Source organism: Tribolium madens, unplaced genomic scaffold (assembly GCF_015345945.1).
Source record: "Tribolium madens isolate multiple individuals breed KSU strain unplaced genomic scaffold, Tmad_KSU_1.1 Scaffold_96;HRSCAF=242;Tcas5.2_LG5, whole genome shotgun sequence".
Taxonomy (NCBI): Eukaryota; Metazoa; Arthropoda; class Insecta; order Coleoptera; family Tenebrionidae; genus Tribolium; species Tribolium madens.
In genome coordinates, this window is record NW_025401068.1 from 6,292,616 (window position 1) to 6,315,198 (window position 22,583).

General features: G+C 32.8%; 1 protein-coding gene across 1 annotated transcript in view; it reads right to left on the reverse strand.

Annotated features, from left to right (window-relative positions):
* The window catches only part of LOC123014001 (dipeptidase 1-like), a 91,174-nt gene that overhangs the window by 52,885 nt on the left and 15,706 nt on the right, over nucleotides 1-22,583 (reverse strand). The window contains exon 4 of the mRNA XM_044412886.1: nucleotides 2,977-3,121. Within this exon, the coding sequence (XP_044268821.1) occupies nucleotides 2,977-3,121 (145 nt within the window). The remainder of the gene's footprint in view (nucleotides 1-2,976; nucleotides 3,122-22,583) is intronic.

Consider the following 22,583-nt stretch of genomic DNA (forward strand, 5'->3'; position numbering starts at 1 on the left):
ATCGTGGTTGCACTGACGATTCATAATTTTGCAATGTAATTAAAAACAAGTTGGCGACACTGCTGGGACGAGGAGTGTGAGATGCTGGGAAATTTAATGCTCGCTACGTAATTACAAAAAGTTGTAAACAACAATGAAAGAAATAAAATTGCTCTTACGAGGAAAAAGTGGCAAGGGATGTGTCAATACGACAGCGGAATTTAAAATTAACAAAATGTCTTACAGCAGTCGCTTAAATTTTTTGGAAAATGGTGGATGCGCCGGGATAGGCAAGATATAATTTCTTCTAAACCTTAACGGAATAAAAATCTATTTTTTAAATTGAAAAACATTTTTAAATGAAAAGTAAATAATGTTTTCTGACATGTAACATTTCCGTGTATATATTATTAAGCACCTCTGTTTGAGTAAATCAAATAACACATTTAAAATTTCTTTGTTGCATGTGAAACATGTTGAAACTATTAAAGTAGAGGCAACTAAATAAAAGCATATCGTGATATTTTTACACTGTATAAATAAGTAAAGTTTTATAATAAAAATATAATTTTTAATATTTTAGGTACCGAAATGTATGGAAATGTGAATATTAAATAAACTCGGTTTAGTTTTTAGTTTTAGTTTTTGAATTGTCCTTGTAACATTTTAGAAATATTTTTAATAATATTTATTTTGGCGACTTTTTTATTTATTTATAAAAAAAATAATTAAATCAAGATACTTTTAAAAATAAATAAATATTAATTTTCAAATATGTTTGTTATCTACTTGTATTTACAATATTTCAGTTTACGATAACTAAGTATAATTTTTTTTCGTTTTTAGAATTTCCGTAATTTTATGAGGTTTATTCTTTTTTATACTTAAAAAAAAATTAAGGTGTTTATACAGGGTGTCCAACGAGTAATAATGAGCCTGAAATTTTTTTTTAAACAACCAACATTACATATCATAGATAACGTGGATATTAAAATATTTTGGTTTAATTAGTTAAACAAAGTAATAGTATTTTTATTTTTGTCAAATTTCTTTTAGTCAAAATGACTTTACTCTAATTTTAGGGAGTCCGTCTATTTGGATATCACGTGCAGTCTGCGAAGTGTTTTTCAAACATTCTTCAACATTCGGCAACATTTTAGTAATTCTCACCAAATTCATTTGGTTTCATTTTATAAATTAAAGTTGAAGTGCTGTTTGGTCACTATGTTTAACTTATTAAAACTAAATATTTTAATATCCACGTTATCTTTGAAATGCAATGTTGGATGCTTCAAAAAAAATTTCACGCTCATTATTACTCGTGGGACACCCTGTACTTATACCTAAACTTTACGTTTACTTATTTCTGTAAAATATCAATTATTGGCAAATTTTTAATATTTACTTGTTTTCCTGCTGTGTTTCTTTTTAGATATTTATTATTTTTTTCATTTATTTTAATTTTTTTTTCTACACATTGTCCTTACTTATTGTACTCTGGTTTTAATTGCCTTTTATTTTTATATGTACATTTTAAATCATTTTTGAATAGTTGCAATAAAAATGGAAAATAGAATTTTCTTTAGATTGAAACAGATTTTGCCCTTGTCAATTCAGTTGTAATTAATTTTAATAAATAATTTTTTCTGCAATTTCGCACTTAAATGCCGACGATCAAGACAATCAATTAGTTGAGTACTTATGTGAAAACCCAATGAGTAGTGAGTACTACAAAATTAACTGTAGTCAGTTCTAACTTAACCTTTTAGAATTAAGCGATGAATAAATATAAAAATTAATAACTGGTAGTTGTTTAAAATAAAATAAATAAAATATGTTTAATATTGTTTGTGCTTGCAACATATCAAAGCATTAAATCTGTAAGAGATGCGTCGCGACAACTAATCAAATTAAACACGATATTAACATTTGCATAACATTTCCAAGCAGTCCTTGTTGTTCAGCCCATCTACTTAATAAAATYTCTCAAACAATGATATTATACAAAAATTATTAATAAACGAAACACTCAAACAAGTTTAAGTGCTACTTTATTTATTATCGTCTCCGATTGAGAGTTAAAAATGGCGAATGCGCTAGAATATTCAAACATAAAATTTTATTTAAAATAGTAGCTTATTAGGAGTGTTTGAAATATTTCCAGCTTACTGGTTAATGCACCATATTGTTTTAATGCAAGATAAACAGTAAAAGCCGTCACTAGTTTTATGATTTTTAATTCAATTTTTATTCTTTTGTTAAATTGTGAGGAACAATAAAATATTTTATGGAAACGTTTAACCGATTTTTTTTTAATATCACGTGTCTGAGAGTCAATGTTATTTTTTTCTTTGGGATTAAATAAAGTTCACTTGTGAAAAACTCGTAGTATCAATAAATATACTCAAGCGTTTAAAAGCTCCAACGTTCTTTTTTAAAAAGCACACTCAATCTAATTGATTTCTTTTATGTCTTTTTTTCGTCACGATTTAAATTAATGCTGAAAAAAGCTAAAATTAAAATATATTGCAGCACTCGAGCCGTTTCTGGGTCAAAACCTTTCCGATCAATGCATAAACTACCAAACTCGTCTAGTTTCGTTAGAATTTTTTTTCAAAATTAATTGGTGGCGCGTTATAACGAACTAATAAATGTTAATAAGGCATTCGTCAGAATGTTTGCTAGTGCACTGCATTAATCAGCAAACAATTAAGCAAAGAATAATTAAATTGTCTATTCGGAAATTGCATTGAAAATTATTTGCGAGCGAAAAAAACCTTCTCCGCGTTACCCTATAAATTAAATACGCTATAAATTACGACAATGATTCCGGCATCGTCCTTTAATGGCGCCCTCCAGTGCACTAATTACTGTTGATGCATATCAGACGGCCAATAAAACGCCGATTCCATTGATTCGGGCTGGGATAATAAGGGCGGTCGGGTCCGTAATAAATCAATCAGGGGCCGAAATACGTGCAAATCTTCTCGTACTCACTCGAGGATGCAGAGTTTGAGCTGGAGCTGGTGGCGGAGGTCGACCGGTAGTAGGGCGGCGAGCCGGGGGGCTCGGTCTTGCCCGCCACCTTCGGAGAGCCCATTCGACGCGTCACGTCCGGCGCCGGGGCAAACACGCGGTCTTCCTGGAACACAACAAACATTCCTATCTTAAACTTTTAATTGTTTATTACAAAACATTACATAAATTACTTTTAGCTAAACGTAGAAAAAGTAGAATCAGGTTTTTCTTGTTCAAGAAGTTTTTAGAAATTTTCGTTGAATTTTGAAGAACTACGCATTTAAAACTTGATAAAAAATATACTTTCTAAAAAATATTAATAAGTAGTAGACAAAATGAAAAAAATATCGCAAAACTTGATGTTTAGCGGTGTTAATAGAAGCACTTAAGAAAATATGGTTTCTATTATCCTTTTTATATATTTATTGAATATACAAACAGAACCTTGCTGCTTTGTCCACTTATTAAAAAAATCGTATAAGCTCTGATATTGAAAAAATTGAAGGTAGAAAGATAATAAAAGTTAAACATAAAATAAAAATAAGCTAAAAAAATAAAATTGTAACAAAAAAATTGAAACTTGTGTAAAAATAATACAATTTTAGTACTTTGAAAAAAAGTAAAACTACTTTTAAAAAAGTACTCGACGCGTTCTACGAGCTTTTAAGTAAACCTTTTTCTTTTGTGACTTACTTGTAATATAACACACTTGTACACTAAATAACTAGTAAATAGTTTAAGATACAGGGTTTCCGGAAAGGGAAAGTCATAAATAACACTAAACAGAATTACAATTTGGAATACAGCTTCTTTCTTCTTTTTTTCCTTTCCTAATAGCCTGTAGCAAAAAAACTTGGAAAATTATTTTTCCAGCAGAAATGAAACAGAGTCAAAGTGCAAAATTTAAACTCTCATAACTTCAAAATTTTTATTGATAGATTTTTTTAAATATTCTTCTTGTTGTCTAGGGCACCGCCCGATGATACAGCGTTACGAAGGTGCGCGACTTTCCGGACATTCTGTATTTTGTTAAAAACGTAGAAGCAGTTTTATATATTTCTGATTGTTTATTTTTGGCGTCATAATTGGCGGTGATATGAGTGTGTTGTGAACGGACCACAATTTTTATTACGTCCGGCGAGCTGTCAAATGACAGATTAATAACTTTCAATACGATGATTCGTTCACAATCGAACTTTTAAACATAGCTTTGATGCCAAATTTAAAAAAAACCGTTAAAATTATTTTTTTTCGGATACTCGCTAAGTATGAAAAAAAAATATGGTATTAACAATAAAAAGTTTCTGATGTATAAAATTAGTCAGCAAAATGAATCAATTTTGTAATAATGGAAATTATGTTTATTAGTATCTATGAATAATGTTGAGCGGCGTAAACGGCTAAATAATTTCAACATTTTAATTAAATCGGAACAATGTTGATGTTTTGTTGATTTCGCTTTGTGTCATTTTTGGCTTCACGGCGTAAAAAGTCCGAAAGTTATTTAAAAAGTCTGGGGCTTCCAAATCTAGTTTACAACTTTTCAATCTTAGTTTCTTTAAATAAGCTTTTGCTTGGTAAATTTTTTGTGAATTTGATTGATTTTAGATGAAAATTTAACGTCAGTTCGGTTTCGGTAATTGAACGAGGTAATACGGTTGTTGGAAGGAGTAGTTTGATTGGTTGTTGTTCTATTAGAGGATGCGTCGAACTGTTATTATCTTGAGGGCATATATAGTGTACGCAAGCGCTACATCTAAATCTATTATTTATATCGAATTTAATTAACAGACTTGGTTTATGTAATTAATTCCACAATGGATTTCAGGGTTTGAAGAACGGGCAAAAAGTCGCTTTGAGCTATAAATCAAACGATTTGGTCGTATGACACGTTGTAGTTATGCGAACAAGGGTCTTCCTGAAGTCTGTTGAATATTAATTGAATGCTTTACATCGCGTGGTTTTTAATTGAAGCGTGTCGAATAAATCAATGGCTCGTTACGTAAGCGCGCCAGAAATTAATTATTAAATTTGCTTATGTCTTAAAACCGTTAACTAAACACATACCACAAACCGCGTACGAGGAATTTATCACGATGCAAATTCAAATAAATTGATAAATTCTTCGACCGGATCAAAGCCCACTTCCGAAGAGTTATTTTGATAGTTGCGGCAGCTCTAATTAAAGCAAGTCGATAATCTGTGACAATTATGAGGTAACGATCCTATTCTACTTCTCTAATCTCTGAAACCCATATAATGCAGCAATCAGCATGACATGAATTAAACATAAAGCCGACACATACTTTTCACCGGAACCGAATCAATACAAATTTTCATTCTCTCTTTGATGTAAAATAATAAAGTCGCAAACTTTGCAATTTGAATAAGTTCACGCACACGAAACCTGCCCCAAATCGATAATCAACGCATTTTTATTAGCTATTTGACGCGTCATGTGATAGCGTTTCTTTTTTCTTAAATTGCCGAAATGGGTTTTACGAAAATTTTATAAAACGAGCTTTTACAGCCTCGTAAAGACGAGAGACGGCGATGATGCTTTATTCTCCACGATGGAAATTAGGTTTATGTCTTACACGGTTACTTTTTATGACTTATATATTGTTTTGCTTATGCCTCCAGGCGATCAGTCTAATTTCTTGTTGCTTTAGTAGCTATCCAAGGTTCATCAACAGAACTTGTACAAAAGGGAGAAGCAAATGTAGCAACTTGAGAAAATTGTTTACAGTCAGACTATAACTTTTGACAAAGTGTAAAATCAGTTTCAAAATACTATTTCATTTTTCTAATCGTTTCTGAGACTGAGTTTTTATACAGTACTTTTTTCCCTGTTTTAAAATTTTGATTTATAAATTTGTTTTTTTTTTGTCTTATTAGTATTGTTTAATTTTTGACTAAATAATAAGGTTTTTTGTACTCTTATTTATAAACTTTTATTTTTCATTGTTAAGCAGAATAGGAATCAGCTCATTACAATTATTAAATTTCAGCAAATAAAAAATGTTAAACTATTTACATTGACTAAATACAAAATTATTGACTGTATTGTTTTGTAGTCGTTAACTGAATACTTTTTTTATTTTATATTTTGTATTATTAATTTAGAAGAAAAAAAAATCGTTTAGTTATTATACAGTGTATCAAAAGTTTTAAGGCCGGCGCAAAAATAAATATTTTTAATTGAATATGAAAAAAAAACGATAGAGGATTACATACACTTTAATTTGATGTTTTGATATGGAACAAGATCTTTAGCGTATAGCAATAAGACCTTAAAAATTAAATTTGGAGAAAAAAATCAATAAACTGGATTATTTTCTACATGATAAAATTCTTGTTTTTTTTTTTGGTATTTGTAAAAATAGAATATTGATAAAGTTGATGGGTTTTGAATAATTAACATTTTAATATTAAAAATCTGAAACTTGGAATATTTTTTTTTTGGGGGGGGGGGGTTTGCGGTTATTGGTGATCAGAATTTCTTGACAAAAAAAATATCCCCAATGACATTTATGACGTACATACCTGGGCTCTATTGTAAAGCCTTCGCTTTATTGTCAACGCATTAGCAACACATCATCCCAATTTCTAGTATGAAAATGTAAATTACTCAGAATCTATCAACTTTTACATTATTTAATTTTACAATTATCATTAGAAATAATCAAGGAAATTTATCTGTAGAAAAGATTCCAATTAATTAAAAAAAATCCAAATTTGGTTTTTAGGGTCCCACTGACATATGCTAAAAATTTTGAACAATATTAAAGCATCAAATTGGAATCTATATAATCCTCTATCGTTTGTACTAACAAATTTTTTTTTAATCAATTAAAAATATTTATTTATGCGCCGGCCCTAAAACTTGAGACACCCTGTACATAGTTTTTGCATACACATATTGCTTCACCGACTTTTCTTTTTTAATGTTATTTACAAAACCTTTTCTGTATCTTAAGTTTTTGTACTTCTGAGGGTGTTTGACAGGGGTTATAATAATTTTAAATCAAAACTGATATTTCCGGTTGTTTTCCACTTTTTTAGTTTCTCTGAAATTTGTTGAACGTTGAAATACACGCTAGCGAGTGTTTCATACATTGTCCAGTGCGAAATGCGGTTAGTCCGAACAATCGTCGATTGATTCATGCAATTGTAAACTGGAGCACAATTGTGCTATAGAAGACACAAATTAGTTCCCGTCTGCATTTCTGACTGTTTGTTATACGTGCATGCATGTTCATATACGCCAGAACAACGAATCAATCGCTTCAATAACTAAGTTCGAATCGTAAAAAAAATTTCTTATCGTCGTTCAACATGTAGTCGAATGGGCAGAGCCAATTTGAGCAGAAAGATGAATCCAGATGGGGATTGACGACTCCCTCGCGCGTTTATTTGTATTCACACCACACAGAGAAAGGTTGAACAAGTTTGCACAGTAACCTACAATAACCGCGCCGTTAAATTTATTCGGGTCGAACGAAATTTCATCCACAAACACAATATTATTGCGGCACTTTTCCTAAATGACGAAGCATATTGTACTCTAACCAGGTAAATGTTTTGTTTGAACTTGACTTATGATACAATTTTTTCCACCGGTGTTTTTCAAAGTAACTTCTTAAGTTACTTCTTTTGATTTCTTTCTTCGTAATTTCGATTTCTGATCAAAGTGGTAACACTGAATAATGTGGCGACATAATACATCCACTGGGCACTTTGATCAGAAATTTAATTTTAGTTGTGTTAGGTAGGTATGTATTAATTCGATTGTGAGTTATTACGTTTGTCCACCCTGTATAAATCCATATTTGACTAAACCAACAAAACCAGATTTGGCAAAGGTAATAACGTTTGGTATTTTCCCCACATGTAAAGTTCAGTTTAACTAAAAATCCAATCATAATGAAAATTGCAGAATTCATTTATTTAGCGTTTGCTAACAAACATTTCTATCTGGGGCAAAATTGTAATCAAACATGAATACAAAAAACAAAACACAATTAATTGAAAAAGCCTAAAATAAGTGATCAATGAGTTCCACTCTCGCGTCTGTATTATTCGTAATGGGTTTCCGTTCAAAAATCTTCGATTTCTGGAATTCGTCTGGTAATAATTCATGTTGTGATTGTCGAGTACATTTCGCGAATTTGGAGTAAATGGAATGCAGAGCAGAGCAGAATGGGGTTTCGAGCGCCCAAAGTTACTTCTTCTATCAAAAGGCGCCGCCATTAAATTGTACTAGCTTGAAATTGTACGTTTGTCTTCCTTATCCTCTTCCCCTCACGTCCTCAGATATGATATATTATCTTTCACGCACCGACATTCCGCACTGAATGACTCTACTTTCTTACCAAAAGATTAAAATGTTTTACGGAAGTCGACTTATTTCGCTAACAATGCTAATGTGCTTTTTACTGCGAGTTTCTGAGCTGCCCCAAATTATTTATTTCGTTCCCGCAGCGGATTAACGTAGAAGGGTTGTGAATCTGGACGACATCAAATAATCATGTTGCATTTTTAAAACTGCAAAAAAACGAGAGCTCGATTCTATTGCCGGTAATACACTAATTAAATCCGGTAAACTGTAGTAGCGGCCAACTTTATTTTATTCTGCGTTTTGTGATTATAAAAACGCTCTCTCGTACAGTTAAAATCCTTCATCAGACATAAATCCGCTAAGCGGGCTGTTTCCTAGGGACTATCCGCAAAAGCCGTGCATTTTGGTGATTTATGGGTGATGTTAAATATTGTGTAAGTCGGCGGTCTCTTGTGGCAAATAGAAACAGTTTTATTAATTCTTATAATTTATATTAATGTTCCAAGTTGACCTGGCTTGGGGTGTGCTGGTGGCTCCGGAACAGCCAGAAACGGTGCCAACTTTGCTGCACGTAGTTAATTATGGTATTTAGTGTAGATGATGCACGAGCTGGATATTATAAATGCTGATCCCTATGACGCCGAGCTAGTTTTATTAGGAACGTTATGGCATGCCGGGCCACGCYGCGYCGATACAACATCATACGAAACTTTTTTATGAGAATGTTTTAATTTAAAATGTTTTGGAGCAAAAACTTGAAAAAAGAAATGATTGTAGGAAATGTTTACTGAATTTTTAATCTTGAAAATCAATATTTCTTATTAAAAACTTTTTTTTTTCTAAATAGGTACTTGCTTTTTTATTGTTTTTACTATTGTTAACAATAATTAATAATAATTATTAAAATTATTGAAAAATTTGAAAAATAACTGTTTTGCCATTTTTTCAGAATCACTGAGCACTTAATCGTTATTAAATTCTATAAAAATCAAAGGCAAAATATAAGAAATAAAATACTATATTATAGCTATTAAGACAATAAACTAAAAAAACTTGTGTTGTCTTTAAAAAAATTTCCAACATTAATTTTGGATCTGGAATTTTACTAAGTTTAGAAATTGTTATAAGAAAAGTCAAAATAATGTCAAAATTAACAAAATTACAAGATAAGAATATTTTATATATTTTATAAGTACTTATAAAATACGTTGTGATTGACGACTTATTTTATAGAACGGCAATGTAAGAAGTAAGCTTAAAAGCACCATAGAAACAGGATAAAATATTAGTGTTCGAAAAAAATAATTTTTATTAGCAATTATAATGTAATTCATGAATTACATGACATGACTACAGCTGGGAAGTAGATGATTACTGAAACTAACTGAAACCTGGAAAGTGGCGCTCACAACTCTGATGACTGATGAGCTTTATTATCATTACAATAATTAGTTAAGTTATGTATTGTTTTTTGACATTCTTTATTTACCAACAGACATACAACATTTATAATATTCAGAAACTTACTAGAAAAAAAGATTAAGGGTCACTTTTTGACTGTTTGACAGTTAGTTATTTTTTTTAATGTCGTGTGCCGCTTACATTGACTTATACAGGGTGTTTACAGTCTTGGAGTTGAAAATTGATCTAGTAATAGAAGAGTACAGAAATACTGTAACTGAGAAAAAAACTCACACAATTGTTATTATCAAGAATGTTATTTAACTCCAAAATATTGGTATACGGTTTGAGGGTCACTGGAATTATTTCCTTGTTCAGATAAAATTGTATTGTTGCAACAGATAAAAAATCGCATCCATGACAATGAAAGAGAAAAGTCACTTCATAGTTTTGACACTGTCATCATTTTATTTGCTTTTGCTTTAGTTTTTATCAAAATTCGAAGATCTTCTGTTTAATCTCTTTCAGCGAATGGTTTCCAATAGGTTTGATTCGTTTTTCTTAATTTTTGTCCAAATTTATAAACATGGCAAAATATTAAAATAATAAATTGGTTGTCGTGATTATGATTTACGGTGAAACACAAGGTACTAATGACCATTGTTGCAGCCGAAGCAGCAGTTCTCAAACAAATAGTGTAAAATGAATAATTTCCTTTAACAACGTGAATTTTTGTATTAGTATTCTTCTACCGTGAATATCAACTCATTTAAATTTCAACCTCAAGATCGTAAACACCCTGTATTTGTTACATCAGGGTATTTATTATTTAGAATTTATAGTAAATTGTTGTTACTTTTAACATTGAATGATTGCGAATAAAATAGTATACAAACCTCGAAGGAAGGTTTCATTTCGGCCTCGCGTTTTAACAATAAACCAACGCTTGGCTGTATTAAAATTCTTCCCCACTCGATGTGTCATATATTATTATTTACAATCACTATAGTGATATGATGATTCTTAACCTTTTAGAGATTATTAAGGTTACGAGCTCAAAAGCTCAACTTGATTGGTTAGCAACTATGCCTTTGCATCAATTTAGAGAGAAAAATGTTTTATTATTTAAAGAAATGTGATTGTAAATAAAAGAATATACAAACCTCGGTGGAAATATCATTACCTCTTGGACTCTATTCAATCTCTTGGCTGCGTCTCTCGATCGGATATCTGAGCCCTCAGGGTAATGACACATTTTCCAGCTAGCATGTAATATACTATTTCATGAAGAATTATTAACAAATCAGCATGTGTTTGATTCTAATTATTTAAATTACTTATACCTGTGTTTTATAGTATATTATTTAACGAGCACATGAAGGATATGATTCAAGAGGATTATACACGAGTTAACGGCGAGTGTATAAATTATCCGAGTGAATTGTACAATTTTTTTTAATAAAACACTTTTTACACACAAAATTTATATTTATTTTAGTGCATACGAGTGCAAATTAGCAAATTCGAACTATGACTCGATGGTGCATTGCAAAAGCGTTGTTGGATTACTAAAAAACTTGTTTCGCAACGTGTTTTTTTGGCCTTACATGTAAAAACATTCTTATATTGCAGCCTGTTAAAGTTCGATAAATTTCATTTGGCTTTAAAGCGTATTTAAGATTCCATCTATCGATTGTGTTCGGTTACGAAATGAGTGCAGTAAATAAAACTTTCGGAATCCTCGAGTAAATAAACGCTACAATATGTCGGTTCCGCGTTCGCCAAGCTCTGTTTTTCTTATTCGAAGCTTCATTACTTAGGATGTCCCTCGTCATGAAATAAATTCGATTTGAATTCGCGGTTAAAGCTCTGTTCTGCACGACGGTGACAAATGATTGTCCTTTTCATSTGGGACCGAAGTATGAGCGCATTTCCATCCGGCACTTAGCCCAAATAAGACGCCGACTCCACCCTGGTTTGTTCCAGACGTCGGCTCCCACCGAAAAAGTAAATAAATCAATCATCGGTTTATTCATGTTTTTTGTTGTTTAGCAGAGCGCATTTGCTTTGTACGTGATAGGGGCCGCTGCGAAAGCTCGGCTAAACCTCATATTACGTGTCTTCTTCGATCCACTAAAAAAGAAATAGCTTTACGGACTGCGTTCCCAGAAGACCACTAGATATTTCTTACAAGGCCAATTCACAATGAAAATAAAACTATCATGAAAGACTTCAATTTTTTTCAAACTACGAATTTATTTTCAATTTTAATAAACTTTCTGAAAATCGACAATTTACAGAAACTACAACGGCTTCCATTAGGGCCCTCGAGTTATAAATCACGGCATGCTATCTTCCATTTAGCCTTATCGCATCGGCGATGCACTTGATAATTATTGATTCTGATTTGATTTGTAGATTGGTTTTAATTCAACGTCACTCATTAATTTGCTGGTGGAAATGAAATAACATGGAAATTATTGTATAACTGTCGATTGAAAAAAGCGAATTTAGTATGTGGATTTGAAAAATGTTTGTTTGTGCTTGATTATTCCTCTGAAAACTGTCATTAATTGATAAGAGGGATTTAATGCTGTCAAAGTCCTACTAATATTTTAATACTTAGTAAAAAACGTATTTTGACTAATAAAACAAAGAAAATTTTAATTTCAAGTTTCAAGTTACTTCTATTTTCGATTTGTTTTTTTCTATTGTGAAAAATATCAGAAAATGACACAATGCATTCTTTTGAGTTGTTTTTTACTTATTTTAATTGTGGTAGTAATTGTACAGATTTTTCGAAATTATTTTTAATTTCTTAGACTGAGGATTGTTTAAATGAAATTATGTTACTCAAACACGGTTGAAAAGTTCTTCAACATAAAGTAACACAATTCGAATAAATTGCACCTTTTCGTTCCCACTCCGTATATAAATTTTCAAGTAAGTGTGTTAATTAGATTCCCCTAGCAGCCATACTTAGCATTATAGCAGACTCGAATCGCAAACCTTGAAACTTGCTTCAAAGCACCGCTTTGACTACCGGTTTCTCGCCCCATCAAGATTCAAAAGAAACCTGCGATCGATTACCCCGAAGTGATCCACTCGGTGCAATTGCTCGTAACTCACTTTTTATGAGCGAGCTGATAGTTGTAGTGTCTTGTCCGCCTGATTTATAGATTTTTAACTGACGGTGCAATCTCTCTGATTTCTTATAAAAAAACAATTATTTATGACCCAAAAAACAATCGTACGCAATTTGGAATACAATTCTGGCGTTGTTTGTATTATTCTCCTTGAATTAGCACATATTAGTTGTTTACCGAATTACTATAAATATTAACAAGTTTATTGTTAGGCTCCTCCGGTGCATGTAGGAACTATAATCCAATTTGTGCTTTCGCGAAATTAGTTGTCTGGTAAACGTAATGTTGGATTTAGCAACACACTACTTCACTGAAAAAAAAAACAAATTTCAGTCAGTGGTTGTTTCAATACATTGTGAAAAATTTGTCTTGTTTTTTGCCAAATTCTTTTCTATGTTTGATGCAACAATGCAAGATCAATAAGCGACCTAAATCCTTATAGAATCCTTCAAGGGATGCAAACAATGCCACGGAATCTGCTCCACATAAATAATGTTATTCATATCCTACTTTTCGAGGGCCATAAAAAAGATTAAAAACCACTTTGTTATACCTGGATTGTAGAAAAATGCAAAGGTCGCTATCTATTACACGGACGAGATGGGCACTTTATGGTTTGCATTAAGAATTTGCGCGTCTCTAAACGTAAATCACAAGATTGTATTTTTACTTTGATAGTTTTGGGTCGTTATGACTTAACTTTTTTAAATTTATCTTGCAGTCACTCCCACTAAAAATTCCAATTTAAACTAAAACAGAAATTTGCCTGGCGCATCCACCATTTTTGCCTTTTGCTAAAGCAGAAAATCATTGTTTAATTTTATTGAATGGGTGTGTACAAAAATAAAACATTTTAGCATTAATTTGCTGAGCTGTTTTGTGCTGCAGTTTTTGGAATATGGCCAAGAAATTCTTGTAAAATAAGTTGTTGACGTGGTAAATCCATTCGAGAGACAATTGCTTCCAAAAAGTTAAACAAAATTTTATGCTTTGGGTGGAAACTATTGCAGACATTGATTTAGTGTTAGTTATAAGGAGGAAATGGTAAAAACTTTGTGTCACAAAAACGCAAAACACATTTGACAAAAATATAACAAGGGACCAAAAACATTGCTACTTTTTTAATTTAAATTTATTCAGTTTTATAAAGCCTTTAACATTTGTTAGTTTAGTTAAAAAGTATTTGCTTTATTTAATTTTATTTCAATAAAGCTTATTGAAATAAATGTATTACACTTTACTCCCACTCCATGACGCTTTTAATTCAATTTCCTCTTTTAGCGCCTCATTTTATTAACTCAAACGTCTCTTGACATTTTGTAGGTGTTTTATCCTCAGTTTTAAATTTGTCCAAAAATAAACATTAACTCGGTCAAGTAAAAAAATTTTTTTGCATAACTGAAACGAAGCAATAAAATAAACCAGGACACACACTTGTTACTTTTGGGGCCGTCTGCTCGCTGTAAAGATTTCTTGTCAGGTTTCCGAATTTAAAAAGAAGGCTTGTCTGTTTGATGTCCTAAAGTTGTCGTTGCTATTCTTTCATTTATTCGCCAGAAGATGAAAAGTTTTTGTTGAGAAGGAAAAAATGACAGTCGTTTGTACGTTATTAACAATTTTTTGCAAAGATTGCACTCGACACAAAAGAAAATGCAAAACAGTTTCAAATTAATTGAGATAAGTTTGTGTTTATCTTGGCAATAAATTAGGGAGAGGGTTAGTAGTGTGTTTGCTATTTTTAGTTGGAGGAAATAAATCATTGTACATTAATTTATTTTTCATAGGAAGGTAATAAACTGCCACAAATTTATCCTATTATAAATACTCCCTTGTCTACCATAACATAGGTGTTATTTGAACTGCGATCGATTAGGCCCAATTCCCGTCTTTAAAAATTCGGCCAATTGCTTTTAATTAATTTAATTCCTTTTAAAAAATTAATTCAAGCCGTGACACGTTGACATTTATTCCAATACAGCGTGACAAGAGCCTTTATCCTGATTGACGTTTGAAATTTTTTCGATACACAATGACCCCTGACCTCGCTGACACAATAGAAATGCGCACATGGCGCCGCTATAAAATTCGGTTCAAATTCAAGACGTCGAATTGAATTATGGGGGCTAATCCGCAAAAAGCCACTCTAGATTAAGTTTTAACGAGTTGATAAACTCGTGCCTTAATAAGGAGCTGCCGGACCAACGATTCACATTTTCAATATAGTTGAGAAACACTCCCGGAATAACGATTCCGGTTATTATTCTTATTCCGCGTTTGAGTCAATTATTTTTATCGAAAATTAGTGCTTTTGTGTGGAACTATCGCTAAACTTGCAACACAAATTCGTTTGTTCACATTTACCAACTCAACTGTGCTTAGATGCTACTGTCATTTGCTAATTGAATTGTCTTATCATTTCATATTTGCATCAAGTTTAGAGAATCTAACGTCGAGTTAATATTGGAATCAATTATGCTATGTCTATTCACACGTGAAAAGAGATAAAGTTTTTTGAGTTTTTTTCGGAAATTTTAACGTGAAAAGTTTGTTTTGCTGCTTTATACGGTACGGACTAAACTGTTTTCTGATAGAAAGCCATACGGCCATTAAAACCGGCTTTGCTAAGCATATAAAGCTTCGCTAGTTGGGAACACTGACCAGAATAGTTTCAGAGGAGTGTTAATCTCTTAGTAATTAAATAAATAGTTTGGTTTGCTGGAACAAAGTTTAATTGAACACTTTTTACAATTATACATATAATGTTAAAGTTAATTTTTTTGCTCACGTTTGAAAAAGTTAATTAACCCAAGCGAGGAAATTTAAAAAGATTTCACAAGGAGTTATGCTTGAAGTTCTTTGCGATCATTAATTTGAATTTTTCGTTTGAGCAATTGTCCAATACTCCATTATTAGCTGAAAATTGGGTAAGAGCTTTGACCCAAATAGCCGAGCCCAATAGGCGAGCTTTTTTCTCCAAAAAAGAGGTTGTTTGATTGATCTCGTTTTTCTCGTTCTTTATTCAAACCTTGTCCATCTTGACCTCCGGATTGTTCCTGCCATTCGTAGACGTATTAAAGTCAACGTCGTGATAAGTTTAGTTAGTTTTAGTTCAACGATCGACTATTTTCCATGCAAATATTGACTTGGTTCGAGTTTAATGAGTTGCTCGGAGTGGAAATGCGGCGTACGATAAGGCTGTTTTCTTTTCGAACACGACACGTAAACGGCCGCTTCTCAACTTGCTGATGGCAGTGTAACGCCTTATGTTTTGGGGAGGCAATTTGTTGAATTAGAACAGTCGGAAAGGTTTTACTGTTTTTCAGGGCTGATTTTATTAGAGAGGCAATGCGGAAGAAGGGGCAATTTAATTCGATCCTTTTCGAACAGATGCAGCCAAGTTATTCACCGTTTTTGACTGACTTTGCACAAGGACAGAAAAACGGGGATTATAATTGAGGCGTAGGGTAGTTTTTCAGATCCCAAGCCAGTCGTTGCTGGGGCCACATTAGTTTCCAGCTGATAAGACTACTCTACGTGAAGTAATTTTATTGACAAATTAGTTTTGTAATTCTTTCGCATCTACCCAAAGGCACTTTCAAGGTTTAATCAATCTTTTTATGACTTTGCAAAAATCAAATAACTCTACATTGAGTGAAACAAATAATGAAGTGGAGCCTCGAAATTGAAATTTCGGCTACTCGACGCTAATTTAAAATCGATAAGGCAATAAATACGATCTTCGAGCGTATCATTTATATACGACTGTGACAAGTTCGCCCGCACATGTCTGAAGAAATATTAATGTTGCCGCAGAAACTCTGGAGGTGGAGTTTCAAATTAAAATTCCACTCTGACATTTCCAGCTAATCGCTTTTTAATTATTTTTATTTCTAATAATATTAGCAAGATAACGTGGGTAAATTTATCGCGGAACAACTCTCAGAACGCCCCCATATATCAGTAAGATATTACACTTGGATTTATATGAGTAGGGTTATCAGAGCTCGCATTTGGGCCAGGCGTAGGGACTTAACAGTGCGTAATGGCCTTGCATGCAAGTTTTTAATACGCGATGAACAGTCATGGTGAATTTACAAACTGTTTAAATTTCATGACGCGTCGGGTGGCATTTCCAGGCCTTCGAGTCGTTGTCGATTGAGCAAACACGAGTTCTTTAAACGAATTGAATTTAAGTTAGGATTTACACGTTGTTCCCTTTGGTGGCCTTTCAATCCGATTCTCTTTTATGGAAACATACAAATTATTTAATTAAAAGTTAATTTTGCCATGTTGCGTAGGAAATAAAAATGATTAATTAATTAAGTTTTGGGTTATTACAAGAGCTTTCTAGCTAGAAAGCTGCTTATTACCTTTAAAATGAAATAACTTTATCAACGGTTTTGAAATAAGATTTCTTTAATGGAGAATAATAAATATAATTTAGATTTGTTGATAAAATCTACTGCAGCACTTCGATTACTCTTCTTCAAAGAGAAAAATTTTTAATCAATTTTTTGTCTTCAGGTATGTTTTTATGGTTTTATAAAAGAAATTAATTTGTAATTTTAAGTTGCAAAGAATTTTGGTAGAGATTTGTGCGGAAATTTGCATATTTGCTTAGACGTCAAAGTAAAATTGGCAAAAATACTTTTATAATTTAATGTTTTTTTAACTTTGATAGCACAAAGCAAAATCAAGGACACTTGAATAGAAAATAAATTATCTGTGCCACTGATAAACTTGAAAACATCATTCAGGTTCTCTCATATGGGTGATGTAGACTCCAAGAGTGCTTCCCTCCGCCCATCTAGCGATCATCCCGTCCGTTTAAAATATTAAAAAATACGTCGCGAACTGAATCGAAACAATCGTCTGTATTTCGTATTCCACCTTCTTCCGTGTTATTCACAGGCGAACGATTTACAGCAAAGTCGTTTTGTAACTACTCGCAACCTCTCTCCCGGAATACAAAAAGACTCGCTTCGTCTGCATAATCTAACAGATGTTAAGCGAGAAAATCGCGATTTTCTCGGACAATCGATACATGTGTTTTTAGCTTTAATGGATCTTATAAAAAAGAATTTCAGCTGCTTGACAGAGTTTTTTACATAAAACGTGCGTAAATCTGCTCTCATCCCTTGAAAAATATTGGTTTGATGTCAAGTGATCCGGGGCTACTGTGGCCTTGAAGGTATTTCGGATTTGTTAAATTTGAACTTATCTCGTTCTTCCAGATTTCGGACTTGAAATCCCTTCATCCGTAACTTCAGCTTAGACCTTGTCTTCGTCTCATAGCCCAAGTTTATATTTAAGTAAATGTTATTAAATTTGCGAGTTTTTTAACTGGAATAAAAAGTTTTTCAATTTATAAAAGACTCTTTTACTGCGTGTGTTATCTCTGAAAGATTTAACATTTTCGATTATAAATAAATAACGAGCACAGCTTTCGGATTTTAAATATTGAAACAGATTTTTCCCTTTTATTAAATACAGAGCTGTTTGTACTGATCGGATGGCTTGAATTGTCGCATTTTTACACCAATCGGATTATTTATCAGTTTTATCTTTAAATCAAATGTTTAAACCGATATCTGAAACAGTTTGGTAATCAAATTTGCCGTTCATTAATTTTTTCTCTTGAGTTCGCGAAACGAAATATTCAATTTGATAGGATTCGAGATGTAGTCCTTATTTCGAGGTTTCCTAATTTGCTTATCCTGGCTCTTTGAGCTAATCCGTTTACGCCTGCCGAATTTACTCGAATTGATAAATTGGTTTACCTAAACATCACCTGGCAATCTACATTTTTTTTCGTGCGTAGGTATATGACTCGCAAGACATTACCGGAGTACTTTGTTTACTTTGTTTAGAGTTTTCCTCACACGCGAGCTCCTCGGGGACTATACCGTCGTACAAATGGCACGTCCCACTAAAAATTCACAGAATTAGTCCTCAACAAGTGCTGAATAAAGCATACGACACATGCACGCATTTTTCCAGCCTGATGGAACAAAGAAGGGTCGAAAAGCATTTGTTACGTAAGAGAAAAAAAAGGCATTTTCTTCATTAACCCTAAGTTGTTTTGTCACGCGAAAGCGCATTAAAGGATAAGCCGAATTTTTTTCGCCAGAGTGAAGGTATTTACAACCCGAAGCTTTTAATGTGTGAGCAGATGCGTGAAGGATTTGATAAAGCACAAACCGTGAATCACGCAGAAATGCCTCTCGAGACAGACAGTTAAAATTTTCAATACTGCTAAATCTAGCTACAAAAAGATTATTATTCTCATGTGAGATGCAAAGAAATCTGTCTTTTATAATTTGTATCTCAAATTTTTGAAAATAAAAACAGATTTACACATACAAATTACATAGCTACTGCAAATTTGCATTATTCATGTTTGTACTTTCTTGTACAACAATAAGATAATAAGTTTATTTATCAAAAGTTATATCAAGAGATAAAGATAATGTGTTAAATTTTAAAATATTTTTTAATTAAAAATTTAAAGAGTTGCAAGCAAAATCATTAAAATCTTCTTTGTTTTTTATTATTTTAATTTTAAATTTAAACTTAAAGTTTTCTATTAGTTTTATTTATTGGAGGACTGTTCTGAACTAGTCCAGATTTACACATTTTGTTATCGTTCCTTGAATAAAAAAATCTAAAAAGTTTGTGAGGCAAAAATTCTTTTATTCAACTAAACTATTAATAATCTCACTGATCTCGAAAATATAAAAGAAATATTAAAAATAACTGTTTTTTTGAAGTTTAATCGTACTTTTTGATACTTGTCGATAAAAACTTCACAAAACTACACCAAATTTGGCTCAAATGAGTGCTTTGGTAGTTTTCAGTAAAAACTTTTCACACATAAGAGAGCAAAACAGCAGAATGTGCTCTGTGACAGGTGCATTGCCTGTTTAAAATTGTAAAGAATGATAATACAATGTAAATGTAAATGAGATTTTAGAACGTCGAAACGTTACGATAATCCGGCATTCGGGATGAAACGCATGTATGAATATTTCATCAGAGTTTCGCGTCCAGAAATCAAGAATTCTTGCTGTATTATTGAATTGTTTTATGTTGGTCCAACTGCTGTGGCTACATCAATGATGATTCACTTTCACGCCACAAGCACGAAATTCGGACACCGAAGAGGTGTTTGCAGCCGCCGCCGGAATAACAACGAGTGCGGTGAGCATTTTGCACTTTTTCTGTCAAACAAAACAAACGATCTGCAAGTAAATCAAGACGCATTGCGGTCGTAAAACACTCAAATTAATAAAGCATAAATAAAGAAGTTGTTGCGGCTGATCACGGACTAAAGGGTTAAAACTTTATTCTTGGCTCATTTGTGTCCGTTCTAAGTACAATTTAATTACAAGGAGCAACCTTTTCTAATTAAGTCCGAATGGGGTCGGAATTTAAAACGGCCGCATTTTGAGACATTCCGTGCACAGAGACGTATAGGTATCTGTTGGCCCAGCAAATTGCATTCCGCTGCGTCAATTTCGAAACAATTCGTCGAAATCAGCAACTGCCAAAACCAATTCGGCTATTTGAAACACGTTATTCCGTATCGACGCACCAAAGACCGGAACGAAAAACTTTGTATGCATTCGGAGTGGCTGCTGTCACCGAAACGGCTCTCCGTGCTCTTTATTCCGTGATAAAATACTTAGAAAATTGCAAAGCGACATCAGACCGACTTCATATTCAGATGGGGCGAATTCGGGCAGAATGCGGCATGTGACGACGCCCCGGAACGATCCATCTGGAAGGACGCAGATGACAGGTTGCCAATCACCAGCGCAAAACTGCATTTTTGTTGTACTTTTTGCAAAATTTGAAAAGAAACTAAAATATTTTTATTGTTGGAATATGATTGTTGTGGAGAAAATTCAATGATTTGGTGTGTCAGTAGTTGTAATAAACCGTCTGTTGATATTTTATTTACTGTGGAACGAAGTTGGAGGCCTATTCAGGTGTTGGATTCATTCTTGGCTGTCGGTCCATTGTCCGAAGCAATCACGGCCCTATCTTTCAGCTGTAGGGCCCTGACGTGTCGTAATTTATTTACCCATCGAAGAGATAGCGTCAATACAGCCCACCGAACCGAAATTAAATAGCGGGGAAATTGCCGAAACTCTATCAAGTGGTTTTGTGTTTGGTTTTATCGATAGATTGGTTTTTTCGGTCTCGCGAGAATAGCGTGTTAATTTTTTAATCCACCTGTTGAGGTAAGTCGAGTCGCAGTGGCGGCGGCATTCTATGTCTTGTTAGTTGTTCCTTTGGAGCCCCCGATACGAAATTAATTACGCGACCCTCCCCGAAGAATAATTTATACGTGGCAGCATCGAAGCTCGAATTAGCGTTAAATAAGTTAGGCGACGACACTCGAGTAACGAACGAACGAACTGAATACACATCACACTTGAATTAAAACGTCCGCTTCATCATACACCCCTGTGCTGTGTTCTGATGGACCGACACCCTCATCAGGCTATTGTTTTCGCAGCAATTGTCCCCGTTGATCCGATTATGCATAACGTGGGCATACTTTACCTACAAAGTTTACAAGGCCAGAGGATTCACCGGAGCCGACTACAACAATAAGCCAAGCAAAAAAATCAAACCTAGAACTCCAGAAACAAATTGTATAGAAAAGTACAAACAAACATTCTAAAACTACAAAATAAATTTTTGAAAAACTCATTTCTGTCTAAAAAGTATGTAACATTAAAACAAAAATTAATTATATACAGATATTCTATTTGAATTCATAGATTTACCACAAAAAACTTTTGTAGAAGAAAACATTGACTAATGCTTTAAAAATTGTATAGACACTTTAAAACGTATAAGAATATGACTTTCTACAGAATGTATAAATAATAAAAAACAAAGAAAAAATATGACTTTTTATATCATATATCATATTATATCATTCAAAGGGTCGTTAAAGACATGAAGATGATGAATCAATAAAGGTAGCCAACAAAGTAGAAGAAAGACCAAATTGTTGGTTGGCATTTACTATCTCTTCCTTTTATCAGCATCATCATAAGGTTCATTTAATGGATATTTGGAGACTTACCCTAGGCATTTTTATAGGTTTCTTGGGCTAAGAATACACTCTAACTCTCTATTAACTATCCCACCCAATATTACGTGTGAAAAAGTAAACCGGACCAACACAGCAACATTTAACTTTGTGGTTTTGCGATTAACTTATACTACTAGGAAACGTTAGTAGGTAGATGATATTTTAATTTTTATAAAATTCAGTCAAATCAAACATTTGCTTAAATTTTTATTTGAGATGTTGTTTCATCTTTTACACTAAGATGATTGAGGGACGTTTCTCTAGCATCCCTGAACAATATAATAACCTGTTCAGTTTATGGAATATCGATCGTCTTCATTCATTAACACATTAAATAAGTTACGCCCACAAGTCAGAATACTAATACCGAACAATTTAACTTGTCGATACTACTACGATAAAAAGGCAATAGCAGAAATTAACATTGACAGAGATCAGAAATAAATACAGTCTGCTGTTTAATTTTATTTCCCAAATCCCACCGGTTACCGATTTCAGTTTTGCATTTTCTCATTTAGGATGGTTTATTTAACAACGGCAATAAAAAAGTAATTCACATAATAGTAATTTTTGCAACAATAAAAAA